General features: G+C 38.3%; 1 protein-coding gene across 6 annotated transcripts in view; it reads left to right on the top strand.

Moving 5' to 3' along the window:
• Nucleotides 1-20,696, top strand: part of slc12a8 (solute carrier family 12 member 8) — a 148,250-nt gene that overhangs the window by 116,571 nt on the left and 10,983 nt on the right. For 5 of the 6 annotated variants that reach the window (XM_072579577.1, XM_072579576.1, XM_072579574.1 and 2 more), the window contains 3 exons: nt 7,918-8,632; nt 11,796-11,893; nt 17,115-17,232. In XM_072579577.1, the coding sequence (XP_072435678.1) occupies nt 7,918-8,632; nt 11,796-11,893; nt 17,115-17,232 (931 nt within the window). The remainder of the gene's footprint in view (nt 1-7,917; nt 8,633-11,795; nt 11,894-17,114; nt 17,233-20,696) is intronic. The other variant, XM_072579578.1, reaches the window with a different exon arrangement.

Below are 20,696 nucleotides of genomic sequence, written 5' to 3'. Positions count from 1 at the left end.
ACCTCTCTCATTTCGAATGCAACCGTTCAGTTACTGTTTCAGTCTCGTTTCGTCAATCACTGCACAGCTCTATTCTTGCCTCACTGAAGGCTGCTGTCTGCTAATTGATTTTTCTACCTGTAATTGTTACATCATTATCCACCATCAGCCTAAACCTGTTGATAGAATGATTACCTTACTCAAGATGAAAGTTTCTTGTTTTAAAAAAAAGTCAGAATTTTCTAAAATAAAATTGATATGAAAGATGTTGTGACATGTTCTATGATTAATATGAAATGCAGATATATTAAACTATTTCAATCTGTCACAGTGCCAGAGTAATGCATAAATGTTGGATAATTTAGCATCAACATCAATTTAAGGTATAATTAACTTTAAAAAAATAGCTTTTACATAAATGAAGACTGAATAATGATTTGGTATTAGGAAGACACTGCTTATGTGATTTTAATTTGAATGACCAAAAGCAACTTTTAAAGAGAAAGACTGTTATAAAAGCAAACATGATGCTGAATTGCAAAATAAAATAAAAATGCTGGAATACTCAGCAGATGGGGCAGCATCTGTGAAGGCAACCAGACTGATGTGTTAGATCAGAGTATGCTTTCTTAAAAATAAATGATCGTTTACCAACATCTTTGTAGCTGTGGTACATCTTGATAAATTAGAGCTAAAATCTGTATGTAGTGATTATTTGATTGTGCTGATAAGGGTCATTGACAGAGACCCGATTCTTCCTCACAGGATGGAATGAAAAAGTTAACGATGACACGTTTTCCTACTTAGTTCATCTCACCACTTTTGTCTCCAAACATCATTAAAATGCCGAATTGAAGAGGTGTGGTGAGAGTGACTGCCTTTGATATTGATGCAGCATTTAACCAAGTAGGACGTTAATGCCTCCTAGTTTAATTGATATTAATGTAAATTAGACATTGGGGGAGCTCTCCTTTCTTTCGAGGCATATATAGCACAAAGGCAGGCATATACAGCACAATGTTTGACCGATATCAATTCCAAAGCATTGATGCAGAATTTTCATAGGTAATGCTGTTTGACCATCCATCCTTCAGCTGCTTCACCAATGAGCTTACCTTTGTCATAAGGTTGGAAGTACGATGTTCATTGTTAAAAAGCACACAACACCAGGTTATAGTCCAACAGGTTTATTTGGAAGCATTAGCTTTTCAAGCACTGCTTCTTCATCAGGTGTTGAAGAAGCCACACTTTGAAAGTTAGTGCTTCCAAATAAACCTGTTGGTCTATAACCTGATGTTGTGTGATTTTTAACTTTGTCCACCCCAGTCCAACACCGGCACCTTCAAATCATGTTCATTGTTGATAACCTAGTGTACCCATTCATGCCTCTCAGACCCTGAAGGAATCTATGATAATATGCAATAAGATCTGGACAACATTCTGGCTAGGTCTGATAGGTGGCAAGTAACATTAATTTCACGCAAGTGCCAAGCAATTAGTATATTCAATAAAGGAGAATCTAACCATATCTGCTTGACATTCAATTGCATTAGCATTGGTGAATTTCTGGCTGTCATCATCCTGGGGTTACTTTTGATGAGAAATTCAAATATAAATATAAAGACTGTGGTACAAGATCAGGTCATAGACTAGGAATTCTGCAGTAAGTAATTCATTTCCTCTCACCAATTCCCCCCCCCCCCCCCCAAACACTCACTCTCAATCTCTCTCTCCTCTCTCACACACAAACACATACACACACGCACGTGCGTGTACGCGCTCTCTCTCTCTCTCTCTCTCTCTCTCACACACACAAAATAATGAAATTCAATACCTGTACTGTATCTTTGAGAGAGAGAATGTCATTCTGAACTGAGAGATCACAAGTACCAATGGTGGTGCAGGCTCGAAGGACGGAATGGCCTACTCCTGCACCTATTGTCTACCTGTGTATATGACTACATGGTAATCCCAGAATGTACCAGAAAGTTGGAAATATTCTTTGGCTGTGAAATGAATAACTGAGTTTTGGTTGCCATTTTGACAACAATTTGAAGTTAACCAATTGGTTTAAATTGTGCCTCAGGATATTAAAACCCAATTGAGTTTTAATTTATTGTTTTGCCAACATTGAACCAATGAGGTGATCTGATGTTGGGGGTACAAGAATATGGACATTTTTGAAAAGTGGTCAGAGAGCCCCTGTCATAGAGAGAGAAACTGCTGGAGAGCTAGTTGTCCTTCTAACATCTTGCTCTCAAAGAAATTCAAGAGCACTCTCTATCAAAGGTACCTTTTCATATGAAACATACTTGCAGTAAGAAGAAAGATGACCCAGGGAGATCAGCAGCAGGAAAATTGAAGACAGTGGAGAAGACAAAGACTGTGAGGCACCTCACCTGTGACTATCGATGATACAAATATCTCAGCAAGAGGCCCAGCAATCAATTATCTAGCTCCCCACAGAGTTCTCGGGTACACCTGATCAGGTCTTGGGGACTTATCCACCTTTAACCGTTTCAAGACATCCAGCACTTCCTCCTCTGTAGTCTGGACATTTTGCAAGATGTCACCATCTATTTCCCTATAGTCTAGATCTTCCATATCCTTTTCCACAGTAAATACTGATGCAAAATTCTCATTTAGCATCTCCCCCATTTTCTGTGGCTCCACACAAAGGCCACCTTGCTGATCTTTGAGGGGCCCTATTCTCTCCCTAGTTACCCTTTTGTCCTTAATATATTTGTAAAACCCCTTTGGATTCTCCTTAATTCTATTTGCCAAAGCTATCTCATGTCCCCTTTTTGCCATCCTGATTTCCCTCTTAAGTATTTTCCTACTTCCTTTATACTCTTCTAAGGATTTACTCGATCTATCCTGTCTATACCTGACATATGCTTCCTTCTTTTTCTTAACTAAACCCTCAATTTTTTTAGTCATCCAGCATTCCCTATAACTACCAGCCTTCCCTTTCACTCTGACAGGAATATACTTTCCCTGGATTCTTGTTATCTCATTTCTTAAGGCTTCCCATTTTCCAGCCGTCCCTTTACCTGCGAACATCTGCCTTCAATCAGCTTTCAAAAGTTCTTGGCTAATACCGTCAAAATTGGCCTTTCTCCAATTTAGAACTTCAACTTTTAGATCTGGTCTATCCTTTTCCATCACTATTTTAAAACGAATAGAATTATGGTCGCTGGCCCCAAAGTGCTCCCCCACTGACACCTCAGTCATCTGCCCTGCCTTATTTCCCAAGAGTAGGTCAAGTTTTGCACCTTATCTAGTAGGTACATCCACATACTGAATCAGAAAATTGTCTTGTACGTACTTAACAAATTCCCCTCCATCTAAACCTTTAACACTATGTCAGTCCCAGTTGATGTTTGGAAAGTTAAAATCCCCTACCATAACCACCCCTATTATTCTTACAGATAGCTGAGATTTCCTTATAAGTTTGTTTCTCAATTTCCCTCTGACTGTTGGGGGGTCTATAATACAACTAGGAGAAAGTGAGGACTGCAGATGCTCGAGATCAGAGCTCAAAAATGTGTTGCTGGAAAAACATAGCAGGTCAGGCAGCATCAAAGGAGAAGGAGAATCGACGTTTCAGGCATAAGCCCTTCTTCAGGACGGAGGGCTTATGCCCGAAACGTCGATTCTCCTTCTTCTTTGATGCTGCCTGACCTGCTACGTTTTTCCAGCAACACATTTTTGAGGTCTATAATACAATCCCAATAAGGTGATTGTCCCTTTCTTATTTCTCAGTTCCACCCAAAAAACTTCCCTGAATGTATTTCCGGGAATATCCTCCCTCAGCACAGCTGTAGTGCCACTCCACCTCCTCTCTTGCCTCCCTTTCTATCCTTCCTGCAGCATCTGTATCCTGGAGCATTCAGCTGCCAGTCCTGCCCACCCTGAGTCATGTTTCTGTAATTGCTATGATATCCCAGTTCCATGTTCCTAACCATGCACTGAGTTCATCTGCCTTCCCTGTTCGGCCCCTTGCATTCAAATAAATGCAGTTTAATTTATTAGTCCTACCTTGTCCCTGCCTGCCCTGACTGTTTGACTTAATTCTGTTCTCAACTGTACCAGTCTCAGATCGATCTCTTTCCTCACTATCTCCCTGCTCCCCCCCCCACCTTACAAGTTTAAATCCTCCAAGCAGTTCTCACAAATTTCCCTGCCAGTATATTAGTCCCCTTCCAATTTAGGTGCAATCCGTCCTTCTTGTACAGGTCACTTCTACCCCAAAAGAGATTCCAACGATCCAAAAATGTGAATCCTTCTCCCATATACTAGCTCCTTAGCCATGCATTCATCTGCTCTATCCTCCTATTCCTGCCCTCACTAACTCATAGCACTGGGAGTAATCCAGATATTACTACCCTTGAGGACCTCCTTTTTAAATTTCTGCCCAACTCTCTGTAATCTCCCTTCTCAACCTTTTCCCTTCCTATGTCGTTGGTTCCAATGTGGACAATGACCTCTTGCTGGCCCCTCTCCCCTGTGAGAACATTCTGCACCCTCTCTGAGACATTCTTAACAGAGAATAATTAATTGACAACTATTTACAACTCCTTCCTCTAACCTATCTTTTACTTTCCCTTCTATAATACTAATCCAATGAAACCCCTGATTAAGATTTATTGAAAAATTCAACTTTCAAAACCAGCCAGCTATCAAATTGTCTCTTTGCAGATTTGCTCTCCAGGTTTGTGTTGATGTCTTTCTCTGTGCAAACTCCTTCTATAGACAGGTACCTCTCAGACAATTCTGACTAGCAGTCTACATCTGTTGGTCTTGTTGCAGTTCTCTTTCAACTGTTCAATTTTCCCCGGTCTTATACACCAAAGCATTGGATTGTTTCATTGATTTTTAATATTATCAATATACTTCACTCAAACTTGATTGGAGGTTGGGATTTTGGGGTATAATTTAAACCGATTGGCCAAATTCAATTTTTTATTTGTTTCCAGACAACCAGCTACACTAACTGCTGGACCACATGCTGCATTGCGTCTTGTTGAGAACACTTGATGTTGTCAGGTAGTTCTGCTAGCTTTTAACTCTATTCAAGGTATAGTACACCCACATCTTCATAACACCATAGACAGATTCAAAGTGGGACCTCACACCTAAAGTACATTGTCTAACCTGAATTGTCACCTCATGTACTTTGATAAAATCTTTAATTACACTCTAGGAACAAAGTTTTGAAAGGAAAATGGATTTTGCAATTTAATCAGCAATCTACCTCATAATTGATTAAAGGATTCAACAAGGGCAGCTAGTTTTAAAGTTATTAACTTTTTGCTTATAAATACTGTGTCTTATACCTCTTCACTATACCATGCCTGAGGAAGGATCAGAGCTCTGAAGGCTTGCAATTTCAAATAAATCTGTTGGACTATAACCTCGTGTGTGATTTTTGACATTGCCCACCTCGGTCCAACTCTGGTATCACCACATCATAATTAATTATAACATACAAAGTAAATTGACTTTGAAGCTTATTGAATGAAAATGCTAAATTGTACAAAATCTGTTGATATGTTTGTCATAATTGCTGACTTACATTACAGAAGCTATTAGTATTTAGGTCAGAAATATCATAAAAGTAACTAATTTGTTAACATAGTGAAGTCTATATAATATTTTAATGAAGAGTCTACAGGGATCTCATACATGCTTTGCTGGATAATGACTTTGGACATTTAGTAATCTCACAGTAAACACTAGTAGTGCCCTAACTCGCCTACTTGCAAGTTTTTCTCATTCAAAAGTTAGTATTAGACCCTTCTGAATCTGTCAAACCCTAAACTAAATGGGAAAGCTGCATGTTAATAATCTTTTACTTTGAAATCTATAATTTCTTCCAAGTACTAAAATTACAGTGCAAAACAATGTAATGAATTTCAATGAAATTTTTTTAAAGAAAAAGACTTTGACCTATGTTATGCTGCGATTTGTTCCAAATCACTTCCTTGTGTATTTATATCCCCGATTCCTTTATCCAAATTATATTTTAAAGTGTTTATGACCTCCTTTCTTCCTATTATCAGCATGTAATTAGTTAGTACACCAGATTAGAATAATCTAACTGCATGCATAAGAACACAAGAACCAGAAACAGGAGTGGGCCATCTGACCCTTCGAGTCTGCTGCATGATTCAATAAGATCATGGCTGACCTTGTCATGGCCTCAGCTCCTCTTACCCACCCTCTCAGCATAACCCTTCAATTCTTTACTGTTCAAAAAATTATCTATCTTAGCTTTAAAAGCATTCAATGAGGGAGCCTCAACTACTTCACTGGACAGGGAATTCTATAGATTCACAACCCTCTGGGTGAAGAATTTCCTTCTCAATTCAGTCCTAAATCTTCTCCTCTAATTTTGAGGCTATGCCCTCTTGACCTAGTTTCATTCACCAGTGGAAACATCCTTTTGACTTCTATCTTATCTAATCCCTTCATAATTTTAAATGTTTCTATAAGATTCCTCTCATTCTTCTAAATTCCAATGAATATAATCCCAGTCTATTTATAAACCAACACCCTCAACTCTGGAGTCAACCTAATGAACCTCCTCTGCACAGCGTCTAGTGCTAGTACATCCTTTCTCAAGTAAGGAGACCAAATCTGCACCAAGTACTCCAGGTGTGGCCTCATCAGCACCCTATACAGCTGCAACATAGCCTCCATGATTTTAAACCCAATCTCTCTAGCAAAGAAGGTTAAAATTCCATTTGCCTTCTTAATTGCCTGTTGCACCTGCAAACCAGCCTTCTGCCAAGGACTGTCATTCTTAAGTAGTCTAGACCTGTTGAATTTTCTTTTTTCTGTTGGGTTTAGAGTGTCCTAAGATTCTGTCATGCTGTGACTGTTGTGTAGGTGTGAAACAAAACTGTTTCACACCAATGTTGCTTTTAACGTACAAATGCAGTCAGAACTGTAACAGGAGCAATGCTGTTAAAGAATGTGTGGAGGAGGTTGTCTCACTTTGCTTTGTTTTGGAGTCGAATCAAGCCTTGATTTTCTATTTATATAACAAGTTTAGAGTTTGTGCATAGTTGTAACTGTAGCTCCTGTAACTGAGATTAAGGAAATGCTGGTGATTCACTAAGTTAAATTAATTTGAATACTTTAATTCAGTTAATCATACTCACACTTATTTGGGAGACAAATGAAGAAATTGTCAACACAAATTTCTTGCCTTATTGACTGAGTGTAAAATTAAATTCTTAGATTTCAGCAATTGTTTGAGATTTCAGAGTTAATTCCCATTTAGACACTCCCAGGAATAGTTGTCAGCAAATCAGGAATTTACAGTTCCTGATTTGCTATACATTTACATTAGTGAATGGAAAGTCTGAGAGCTGTGAGGTTAGAGTTTCCTATCCAGTGGTCCCTGTAAATGCTGGTCCTTGCTGAATGATTCTAATTTGGCAAATAATCCCTTTTGTTTCATCTTTTAGTGTGAGATTCAAGTCTATATCCAAGAAATCAGTGCTCTTTTCCACTTTCCACTCTGCATGAAACTAATTTAGGAATATAAAACAAAATAGGGCATGAAGTAGGTCATTTTGTTTATCAAGCATATTCAGTCTACACAACATATGCATGTCCTCTCATGAATTTGAGCAAGTTGATTTCAATTTGAAGGCAATTGTGTTACATTTCTGGGGAATCAGTCTAACTTTGAAACTTTCATCAAGCCCTAACCAGTTCCTTTGTGCAGATGTAATTTTCATCAACTGTGCCATTGTTATACGATGAGTAATGATTTTTGCAGATAGTTTTTGCGTTTGATGTTTTTTTTACAATAACCCATTTTTTAAAAAAGTATCAATTATTGCAATATAAACATGTGATATCTTTGTACTTTTTTAGTTCTAAAATAGAGAACTAATTCTTTTAATTATATTTTATTCTCAGAAAGGACCAAACAAAACACCAGTGGCTGCAATATTTCTTGTGGGACTTGTGACTATGGCATTTATCTTTATTGGACAAGTGAATATTCTTGCCCCAATAGTTACCATCAACTTTATGCTGACTTACAGTGTGGTAGATTACTCTTACTTCTCTGTATGTATGAGCTATGATATTCAGCAAAATGAAAAAGAAAGGAATAAAGTAAATGCTAGCACTTATAAACCATCACCAAAGCTGAACTCAGAAGGCCCACTTAAAAATGGATCTACTGGCCCAATAAAAGGAAGTACAAATGGATCTTTGCTTGAGTTCAATAAAGATATGAATCAGATCTTTCAAACAGTGCCTCATAACAGGAATGCAGAGGTGGAAAAAAACAATAAAGGAAGAGTTGTGAATCAATCTATCCGATTAAAAAAAGCAAGAGTACCTGCTAAACAGACACTGCAAAACAGTTTTATGTTGAATCTTGACAACACAAATGCAACATTTAAAGAGGACATCAACCAAGTCGCAGGGGCAGAGCTTGCCGATAACCTGCCTGAACAGAATGCAGGAGACCTGTCCAGACAGGATGTAGGACATCACCAGCATTTGGAAAATCCTTTTGTACCTCAAGTTGTGGAAGCCTATCTCAATGTTGAAAGCAACATAATTGAGCCTTCAGAATACTGTTATACAGACACAGATGACTCAACAGAAACAAAAGGATATGGTAATTATTTTTGGAATAGTTGATCAGTCTTCCAGCTTTTTATGCAATCTTGATAGTATTTTGTTAATTAATATTAGAAACTTATCTCAGGAATTACTGATCTATCACATCACATAGGGTAGAAACATTTTGAATTAAGTTTTGAATGTAAGTAATTTAATCATAATTAATGGATGTCTGTCTGTTTTAGTCAATACCATTGCTAAGGAAGGTTAATGACTTCTTTTCCATCTACCAAGCCAAACTAAGTTCTCTCATAAACCTTCACTGGTTGCTAATAAATACAGGCCATAAATACTTTAGCAAAAGCTGCTCTTTTCATTCCAATTTCCTGACTAAGTAACTCAGTAAACTGAGTGACTGACAAATCAAATTGAGCATCAGTGTATTGATGTATTAGCTGCAATTTTTCAATAGTTTTATCCTAATATTTCCTGGAGGATTTCCAATATAGACAATGCAATGGACTCAATCCTAGTGTTTGATAGTATGCCAAGTGATCCCTGTAACCCTATGTAACTGTACAATTCTTCTCATTCCTCCACCAATTTGGTTGCTCTGCTATGAAATGCTTATCCATGTCTTATAATCTTATATTCCAAAACGTAATTCATAAGCTGCAAAATGTGTAAGATGTAGTTGTCCTTACCTGGTACCATATTAAGAGGACAGTATAATGAACAATATTTGTTTCCTATTCCATTATAAAATTAAAATCCTGTCCTCAGCATTCTCTCCCTCTTTAACCTCTCTCGTATTTACTTTTCTTGCCATGTCTATCAACCTGGAGTCCTGCGCACCCCTCCAGGCACCTTGGTTCTCAAACTCCTGCCGTTAAAAAAACTCATTTTTAAAAGTATTACAAAAAAGCCTTATTTTCAATTAAGTTTTCCTAAACTTTCTCTCAGGAGAAAGTGAGGACTGCAGGTGCTGGAGATCAGAGCCGAGGGCCTGATGAAGGGCTTAAGCATGGAACATCGATTCTCCTGCTCCGTGGATGCTGCCTGACCTACTGTGCTTTTCCAGCATCTCATACTCGACTCCAAATTTTCTCTCAGTTCTGTTCTAATGATTGGTGTTTTAAAGACCCAATACCAACTGGAAATCGTGATTCATAATCATTAGTAGAGCAAAAGGCAGGGACCTGAGATCCCTGAAGTCATAAAGTTAGGGCCATGGAGTTTTTATCGCTTGCAAAGAGATCTTTTGGCCCATATCGTCCATTGACGGTCATCAAGCATCCATAAGTTCTAATCCGTTTTCCAACACATAGCCCATAGCCTTGTATGATATACGTTTTAACTGCTCATCTAAATAATTTTTAAATGTCTTGAGAGTTCCTGCTTCTACCACCCTTTCAGGTAGTGAGTGTCAGATTCCTACAATCTTCAAGTTGCACATTTATCCCTCAAATCCCTTCTCAGCTTCTTCGTCCTTACCTTAAAACAATGCTCCATTGTTATTGATCCCTTTACTAAGGGGAAACTTTTTTCCTATCTACCCTCAGAATTCTGTACACCTCCATAAGACATAAGAGCAGAAATTGGGCCATTCGTCCCATCGAGTCTGCTCTATCAATCATGGCTGATAAGTTTTTTCGACCCCATTCAGCCACTTTCTCCCTGTAACTCTTGATTCCCTTGACAATCAAGAAACTATCTATCTCTGTTTTAAATATACTCAATGACCTGGCCTCCACAGCCTCCTTCAGTAATGAATTGGTCCACAGGTTCACCACTCTCTGGCTGAAGAAGTTTCTCCTTACCTCCATTCTAAAGTGTCCTCCCTTTACTCCAAGCCTATGCCCTCAAGACCTAGTCTCTCTTGCCAATGAAAACATCTTCCCAACACCTATTCTGTTCAGTATTCTGTAGGTTTCAATGAGATCCCCCCCCCCTTGACCAGATACACTCCCCAACCCCTCAACCTTCTCTGCTCTAAGCAAAATCACATAGCCTATTTAATCTCTCTTCATAGCTGAATTGCTCCAGCCCAGACAACAACATGTGAATCTCTTCTGCACCCTCTCTAGTACATTCTATATTGTGGCAACCAGAACTGCACACAGTACTCAAGCTGTGCCTTTAATTAATGTATTCAGCTCAATCATAGCTTCATTGTTTTGTATTTAATATCATGACTAATAATATCAATACCCCACTTGCTTTCTAAACCACCTTATTGACCTGTCTTGTTGCCTTCAAGAATTTGTAGACATGCCACCAAAGTCTCTCATCTTTATAGTTTCTAGGGCCTATCATTCAATGTTTACTCTCATGCAGTTAGCCCTCTCAAAATGCATCACATCACTCTTTCAAGATTAAATTCCATTTGCCACTGTTCAGCCCATCTGACGAGCCTATCTATATCATCCTTTGGTCTAAGGCTTTCCTCTTCGATATTTACCACATCAGCAATTTTTGTGTCACCTGCAAACCTACTGATCATACATCCTACAGTTTTGTGTCAGAGTTCATATTTCATTTCATGATGCACATCACCAACCCCACTACAGTTTGGAAAACCTCTGAAATTTTAGGAGGTTTTGAAATAGTTGCATTTCCTCCAGTTATACACCATTGTCACTTTGTATCAGCTCAGTCATTTAAATCATTTGTGGTTTGGGCACCAAATGTGACATGTTGGAAAATTGGCAATAAAATGACAAAAAGTAATAGATATCATTCAAAATGCACATTACCAAGACTTCTGTGTTGCAGAAAGTCTGTAATATGCCATTCTTTTTATTTGCTGTTTTCAACTTGGCACTGACTAATTAGTGAATCTATAGAAAATGATTTGACACAAAGATTATACTGAAGATGCATGCAGAGCAAGAGGGTAACTATTGTTCTTTAATTCCAGCTATCAATGCAGCTTTATTTCAGAAACATTGTTCGATAGAAATAAAGATGACTGATTTTTATTAACTGTTTGACAATTCTGATACTGTTTCATGTTGAAAATGAACATTATTATCTTTTTAATCTTCTTGTAAGTGAAGAAAGATGGAACTATTTTAAATTCAATGAAGGAAAACATTATGCGTTGTCATACTGAAGATAGCATTCAGTAGAATTGCATTATTAATAGCAGACACAAGTGTAATATCAGGAATTATGAGCTGTCAAATAACTTTTATATTGTTATTCCTGATCTGTAGGTTCCATTGAAAGGCAGAAGTCTCAGGAACCAGAGATTTACAGGATGCCAAGATCATTTTATTCTAAACTTTGCAGTCGTTGGTTGTCCTTACTTGGTGTAAGTATTTGGTAGAAACTATTCTATGGCACAGCACATGGACCATTTATGTAACACTTTCAGAATGGATTATGTTAAGATTTCCCTTTTATGGAAGACATAAATGCTTGTTTATAATTGGTGTATTTATGTCCCAGAAAAATCTTATGACCATGTAGGTTACCACCTTGTTCAATGGTTGGTGCTTTTTTTTTGCTGAATGTGTCATTTTCACATTTCCCAAAGTCAGCTATTTTAATCTTCTTCATTATTCATGATTTTGAACAAGTTCTTTAAGCTTTGAATCTGGATTAGTGGTTAACTGTAATCTTTAGTTTACTTCTACAAGATTGTGCACTCTGTCAAAACTTCCAAATGTTTTTCTGAACCACTTTAAAAACTATGCATATTGCATTTGGGAATTGGGTGGTTCATTGGCTTAGCTAGCACCTTTGGGATGTCAGTTTGAATACAGTCCAGATTGGCTTAAAAATGTCCCATGGTTCTTGTCTACAAAGATACTAACTATCTTTTCATAGTCTACATTGGGCTGACTCAGCAAGTAAATATTCCTAATAATTTTGCAGTAATTACTGATCATTTACACATTATACTCTACACTGGAAATAAAAAATGCAGATTGAGTGACTGCTTTGCAGAACACCTCCAGTCTGTGTGGAAACATGACCCCAAGTGATTCGTTTGGAAGGCTGAATTTGAATGCTGAATGCAGGGTTGAAGACAGGATTTTTGGCATTGTGGAGGAACAGTGGGATCTTGGGGTCCATTTACATACATCCCTCAAAGTTGCCATCCAAGTTGATAGGGTTGTTAAGAATGTGTATGGTGTTTTGGCTTTCATTAACAGGGGGATTGAGCTTATGAGCTGGGAGGTTTTGCTGCAGCTCTATAAAACACTGGTTAGACCCACACTTGGAATATTGTGTCCAGTACTGGTTGCCGTACTATAGGAAGGATGTAGGTACTTCAGAGAGGGTGCAGAGGAGATTTACCAGGATACTGGATTGGAGGGTGTGTCTTATGAATTGGAAGTGCCAGTGTTGGACTGGGGTGGACAACATTAAGAATCACACATCACCAAGTTATAGACCAACAGGTTTATTTAGAAGCACTAGCTTTCAGAAATGAAGGAGTGGTGTTCTGAAAGCCAGTGCTTCCAAATAAGCCTGTTGGACAATAACCTGGTGTTGTGTGATTTTTAACTTTGACTTATGAAGTGAGGTTGAATGAGCTTGGGCTTTTCACACTGGAGAGAAGAAGGAAGAGAGGTGACTTGATAGAGGTGTGCAAGGTTATGAGAGGCATAGATAGAGTAGATAGGCAGAGACTTTTCCCCAAGGCAGAAATGGTTATCGCAAGGCGTCATAATTTTAAGGTTATTGGAGGAAGGTATGGGGAGATATCAGAGGTAGGTTCTTTATGCAAAGAGTGGTGGGTGTGTGGAATGCACTGCCAGCGATGGTAGTAGAGTCACAGACATTAAGGACATTTAAGCAACTGCTGGACAAGCACATGTATGGAAGTAAATTGAGGGGTGTGAAGGTTGGGTTGATCTTAGATTAAGATACATTCTCGGCACAACATTGTGGGTTGAAGGGACTGTACTGTGCTCTACTGTTCTATGTTCTATGCTCTAACCTTCCCGTAGTAGGTCATTTTAACACGAAGTCCCACTTGTATGCCTACTTGTCTGTTCTCTGCATGCTGCAATGCTCCAGTGAAACACAGCGCAAACTGGAGGAACAACATCTCATCTTCAGACTAGGCACTGTACAGTATTTTGAACTTAATATTGAGTTCAACTCTTCAAAGTGTGAACCAACTTCCATTTCTTCACTTTCTTTTAGCTTTACTTGTTACATTCTCTGTCGCCATGTCCTTTATCTCCTGCCCACACTCTCATGGGACTGTATGTTCTTTCCAAGCTAGCAGGTAGACACACCATTGTTCTGCCATTCTCACATTCCAATCACCTAAGCTGAACTATCAACATATTTTCACCACCAACTCTCTGCATTCCTCCCACCCCCATCTCAACTATAATATAAATGCTGCCCCTCCACACTTCTCTTCATGGATGCTGTCTGACCTGACCTGATCTCCAATTCATTTTAATGGAGGATTTCAAATAATAAATGCTGCAAATTATCCAGTGCCAATATGTCCTTTCAGAACTGTCCACTGTATTCTAGGTAGGGATGAGCCAATGTCATGTGTAAACTTACAGGGGTAACTTGGCGAAATAATAAAAGAAGTTGTTAACTGAGTGAGTTCAAGCACTAGCTTAAAGTGAGTTAATAAGACACATCTGTTTGAAAGATTGGTTTTAGCCCTCAGTTTCAAAATTAATTGCTGATTGCTATCATTGGACAGCCAATGACAGGCATCCCAAGAACCTATATAAACATTTCCTTTGTCTCTCAGCAATCCTGAAATCTGCCACTGTACCTTAGCTAACCAACTCTGTATCTTTGGTGAAGTGAGTTAGTAAGACATATCTGTTTGAAAGCTTGGTTTTAGCCCTCAGTTTCAAAATTAATTGCTGATTGCTATCATTTAATTTGCCTGCAGAAAGTAAATTGAAAAACTGCAGGTTTAACATTCAAGTGTTTATCAGATGCAATTTACATGGAGCAGTATAGGAGAGCTCCACTTGTTCACTTTCACCAAAGATACAGAGTTGGTTAGCTAAGGTACAGTGGCAGATTTCAGGATTGCTGAGGGACAAAGGAAATGTTTATATAGGTTCTTGGGATACCATTTGTGATCTCCGAGTAGAGTAGGCTGGTGGACAGGGGGTAACCTGTCATTGGCTGTCCATTGATGTATTCAGAATTGCAAATTTCTGCCATTGGTTTCTGATCATGCTAATTCTCAAGTCATATTCCTTACTAAGGGTAACCATGAAGTAGTAGGTCATGAAGTGCAGGAGTTACTTCCTCTTTTGTTTGAGAGGGAAGGCAGAAAGCGGTGAACCTGTTATCTTCCTGATTCCTCCTGGTCAAGGGTGAGGTGGGAAAGAGAAAAGGCAAGGAGGGTCTTTCTGTCCAAATGGTAATCGAAATCCTTCAGTGGGAAATTAATAGACCTCAACCTCTCTGAAGGGAGGCATGTACACCACGTATTTAGGCCACCCAGTAAAAGCTGATGTCCTCCCTGTAGGCTCATGGGAAGCGGGTGGAGCACTGACTTCTTGATTGGGCACCTGAGACTCATAGACGGGCCAATTCTGACAATGTTCCCCGGTCCCCACATTGTGACGTGCCCACCTGACATACCTCTGAGCAAGATCCTCTTGTTCCTGCAGAGGTGGATTTGGAGATGGGGAGGGCTCATAATTAGGGAGGATGATGGTGGACCCAAATCCACACCTCTTCACCACCACCTAGAATTCAGTTCTGCGCAGGAAGACCCATTGACATCTTTCTGTCATGTCTCGAAATGTGGCCTTTAAATGATCAGGTAAAGACCACTTAACATTCCATTGGAATTGCAAATGGCTGCCATGGACCAGTGGTAGTATTCCTATCCCTGACACAGGAGACCTAGGTCAATCCCAATCCTCTTCAGTAGCATCTCTGAGCAAGTTGCAAAAGAATTGCATAGTTTAAAACAAATCAACCCAACTGCACGTGAGTATGTATTCATTTGTTGTTATCAAAAGCTGCCTTCCTGCAGATAGCTTGTCATTTTGGGGAGATAGGATACCTCTTTCAAAAGCATTCAGTGCCAGTTTGAGGGATTGGGCATAAAGCAGGAGGCATTTCTGGGGCTTCTCACTGCATCCTACAACCCAAGAATTCTCTCCATCGAACTAATTGGTTACCTTTGTTAGAGATCCTTTGCGATCCTGGGACTCAGGATTCTCTTCTTTTAATAGCCATAGCTGCCTCCAAGCTCCAGCCTCTGATTTGGACTTGCATTCCTGAGGGCTTGGCCCTAAATGAAGGCCTTGTTAATTGCCTGGTTGATTGGTGGGCACTCACCAGTTGTCTATCACCAGCTCTACAGCTGACTGACAAGACACATATCAGCTCAAAGAGAAATTGACCTTCCACATGGTTGATTTGGGGCTGTTTGTAATACCAGCAGGAGTCATTATTTCTGGAGCTGCCAGTATTTGGAGGTAGGTTCCATGACTGTCAAGTCATAGAAGCCCTGATTGTATTCCGTTAACTCCTCCATTGCCTAGGGATACCATCAATGCTTCCAAAAATGGACACCTCTATTAAATTTGGCCCAATTTCTCCATATGTCCTTATCTATGATGAATATTATCCTTAAGATTTCCACACTTTTGGGAATCACTGACTTCTTGCATCATCACAAAACTGTTCAGGATATGCACCATTTTTCAGTTGCCCAGTGCCATATTCCTATTGTTATCTATGAAAAACTTTGCTTTTTCCTTTTTCACTCTGATAAACCAGATTTTCCTATTGAAACCTTTTGACATTTTATTGTTTCTGAATGGTAAAATCGTGATAGGATGTTCTATTTCTCAGGAGCAAGGATGGATATTAAGGAATGTGTCAGATACCACCCAAGCAAGGCAGTTTTTCTTACTCCAGTCATAAATAAAATTAGTGAAAGCAGTTCAGAAATCTGCTTATCAGATTGATTCTCCGGGCTACAAAACATTCCACAGCACAGCAAGTGTGAAAAATCTAGACAATTTATGTTGTGTACATCAGGATTTCTTTTTGTTTTTAAGTTTGTATGTTTGCTCAATAATTACTTATATATTCCGCTTTGAAGTTGAACATCGGTTAACCGTTGATGATCTCCTGTGTTGACCTTTCAATATTTAAAAGTGTTACAACACAAAATCTAAATTACCTGAATGAATATAAAAATACCATTTACCAACAATTCCAGGGTGATGTGTTTGGGATACATGCACATTATTGACTGAAAGGTTAAAAAAAAAGACGAAGTTTTATTTGAATATAGGTTTACATATCTTCAATTTTATTAAAGTGATTCCTAAAAAATGCTTAGTCAGTTCAACTATTTTCATCAAATGTTAATCGAAACAAAATTTGTATTGTGTATTCAATATCTGCAACTTATTTGAATGTCCACATAAATATTAATGATGCTTTTGGAAATATTTCTATGAAATTGTGTGCCAGGATTGCTCTTTGAGTAAAGAATTGGACAGAGTCAGGTTAAGGCATGACATTTTATAGTTGATTTAATGTTGTTATTTTTTTCATAGGCAATAGTGTCGATTGTAATCATGTTTGTAATTCACTGGATTTATGCTTTAATTAACATTGCTGTGGCATTTTTCATCTACATTTACATTGGACAGATGAGTCCAGGACTTCCTCCTGGTGAGTATATTTTTAAAAACTATACATTATTTTATAACATATTACAGATTTAATCATTTCTTGCAATTTTATGTTTTCCATGGATATGTGAACGGGAGCAGCCCATTCAACCTTGGGTCAACTCCACCATTCAGTCAGATCAAGACTGATCTGGTTTTGGCCTTACCTTGGCATATCTGCATAGCCCTTAATAACCATCGATTTCTTTATAGGTCAAAAATCTATCTAACTCAGTCTTAAACATACTCAATGATATCCACTGCTTTCTGAAGAAAAGAATTTCAAAGACCAACCCGTTACGACAAATGCTAGATTTTATTCTGGCTGTAATTGGATCTTTTACATAACTAGAAATATACCATGAAAATAAACATTTCATGATCAGAAATAGGGAAGATGATAGTCTTGCACATATCAATATACTTGGAGTCATTTTCCAACTTGGCACTCTTGGTGGAAAACTTCACCTGCTGGGAACATATATCAGAACTTCAGGAATGTTCTAATTTTAATGCTTGAAAAATCAATTGCAGACTTAATATGCATTCTTTGGCGTACAATGTTTCTCACTGGGATCTCAAAGTCTCAAGTAGCTTTCTCTGTGGTTGGTGTCATAAAATTTATAATGTTGGATTAATGCATTTAACATAAAATGGTTCAGTGACTAATCTTTTATCACCTTTTTATTTCATCCCTTTCATTTTTCTCCAAATCAATTCAACATGACTTCCAATGAGGTTCATTTGTTCTGTTGAGTATAGTAGGGAAGATATTGTTTCATCAAACCCTGCATGCAAAGAACAAAGAACAATTGTCACTGTTTCTGGCACAAGAACTAGTTTAACTTGTAGAGAATAAAGGATTAAAAGTTGCCACAAATGCGTAATTACTGTTAGAAAATTAACCTGTTAGCTGTAGCAGTTAGTTTATTGTGAAAATTCCAGTTCACCATGTTCTATGAAAGAATTACATTAAACTGTAATCACTTCAAATGCTTTTTAAAATGCATTAAAATCTGAATTGCATGACTAATCGCATGCTGCACCTTCTGTCGCTCTGGCCCAGTACCAAGTAATGTTTACAAGTGTTGAGGAGAGCAGATTTCTCATTACTCTGAAGTAATTTTGATTTTTTTTTTAATGAGACCCTCATGCTGCAAAGGGGGCTTTTCCATTTTGGGATAAAGATGGTACCATCAGGCATTAGCTTACTTTTTGTGTATTTTCCATATCCAGTTACATGAAGAGAGAAGCAAAATACTGCATATCCTGGGAATTCGAAATAAACACAGAAAATGCTGGAAATACTCAGATGTCAGAAGCTCTGGAGAATGAAACAATGTTAATTTCAGATCTGTGACACAAAGTTCATTTAAACTATTCCAAGAGGTTGCTTTATCAGATAATATGGGTGTATTTTATTTTGTGAAGAAAAGGTCCCATGCTAAACTTTATAAGTTACAACAAGTCTCTGATCGCAGCACTAGATTCATTCATGAAAAAGGTGCTTTGGCGTTGTAGCCAATGAGGCATACTTAGCAGGTGTGTTGTAATTAGCTGCATTAGATTATTTTAGCTGCATAAACTTGCATTTTTTTTTGGTATTCCTTTTTCGTTCAGTAATTTGCAACCATGTATTATTCTACATCTGTTATTGTTGCTCAAACGTAAAGTGGTGTAAATATTGCAAACCTGCTCTTTCAGGCACTGTTATGAACCTCTAGATGCAGGGCCTTCAGATATCCCTGCAATAGCTTGTAACATTTGTGACAGCACTGCATCAGCTGGTGCCACCTGTTTAGAGAAATACAACTGTACCCTTACTGCACTCTGCTTGTAAGTGTCTTTGTGAAAGGTTCATGGGAGCCATTAAGCACACATCATTTGAAACATGATGTTAGAGAGGTGTGGTTGAAACTATGTGAATTGTCAGACTTGTAGGACAGCTAGCTAGTGTAGAAAACACAGCAGGCAACAGCCAACTAGAAATTTATGAATCTTCAGAGCTGTAAGAGAGTCAGCTACAAAAAGAAACAACAAAATAAAAGTTAAAAATACATTCTGCAACGTGAATTACGGGGGGCATTATAAAGATTGGTGTATTTTTCATCTCCTGTTGTGGGAATGAAAAGCTAGAGAGCCATAGGGGTTCACAGCATGGAAGCAGGCTCTTCAGTCCAACTTGCCCGAGCCATCAGTTTTCACCATTAAATTAGTCTCATATAAGAGTCACAGAGGTCTACAAGATAGAATTGGATTTTTCCCTCCCAACATTCAGAGTTAAAACTATGGAATATCAGTAGAAGTAATTTTTGAAAAAAATGCCTGAGCTTATAAAAATTGCATCCCTGCTATGTGCTGGGGGAACTGTGTTAAAAGCACTTGTACAACTCAGACCTCACTAACAAACAGAAAAGTCAGACAGGAGAGATTTTGCAGGTTTTGAAGACTTATTTTGAGTCCTTTATTCATGTTACTTTGGAACAGCTTTTCTTCAACATGAAGAAGAGAGGGAGAATGTTGATCTTTATGTAATTACACTGAAACATCTAGCTGAATCATGTGAGTTTGAACAACTGAAAGAAGATCTGATCAGAGATAGGATTTTGTGAGTTGCAAGAGATTGAGCTGTAGAGATATGTCACCTGAGAGACAAGAAACTTACTCTCAAAAAATATCAACATGTGCAGAAACTCGAACATTGTCAGTCATGAGGTAGAGTACGGAAGAACAGATGAGACTTTGCATTTTGCTGAGCTATATCCCAGGCCAAATGAAAACAACTGATTGGAATAAAAAGATATTTGTGGAAAGTCAAAGCTAAATGGCAAATATTGCAGAGGTCATCTCACGAAGTGAAGGAAAGCCTGATCAGTGTGGGGAAAACAATGATGCAAGAAACTGAATCACTTTGATCCAACAGTTCAGCCAGAAAGAAGCTAAACAAGCCCAGAAAGATGGCTGCTGAAGAGCTACCAGCCAAGGATTTTGATGAATCATTTTTGCACATACACCATGTTAGCATCATCGGGTCTAAAGGTGGTAAAAGACATGTGATTGTTAGACTGATGACTGCAGAAGCAAACCAGAAGTATCTAGTAGACACTGGTTCTTTCTGGAACATCATGAGCTTTACAGACCTGTGTGAAGTGGCTTAAGGTGATGACTTGAAATGAAGCTCTTGAAGTTAGGAGTGAGGCTATATAATGGAATGATGCTAATGTCAAGAGAGCCCAAACAAATAAGAGCTGGAAAAGTAACTGACAATTTACACAGCCTGCATTAACAATTTAATAGCAGCAGAAAAGAAAGTCCCTGGAAAACGGAAAGTATGCATGGTTCCAAAGGAACCCAATAAAGCTTTGAAGAACTCTCACTATCCCATGCCAATCATTGGAGCAATTTTGCCACATCTAGCAAATGCAAAGGATGTAAAGAATGGTTAGTCGTAAAGCTGGATGAAAG

This window comes from Chiloscyllium punctatum, chromosome 10, assembly GCF_047496795.1.
Source record: "Chiloscyllium punctatum isolate Juve2018m chromosome 10, sChiPun1.3, whole genome shotgun sequence".
Taxonomy (NCBI): domain Eukaryota; kingdom Metazoa; phylum Chordata; class Chondrichthyes; order Orectolobiformes; family Hemiscylliidae; genus Chiloscyllium; species Chiloscyllium punctatum.
The sequence above is the reverse complement of the archived record's forward strand: the minus strand, read 5'-3'. Positions and strand labels throughout refer to the sequence as shown.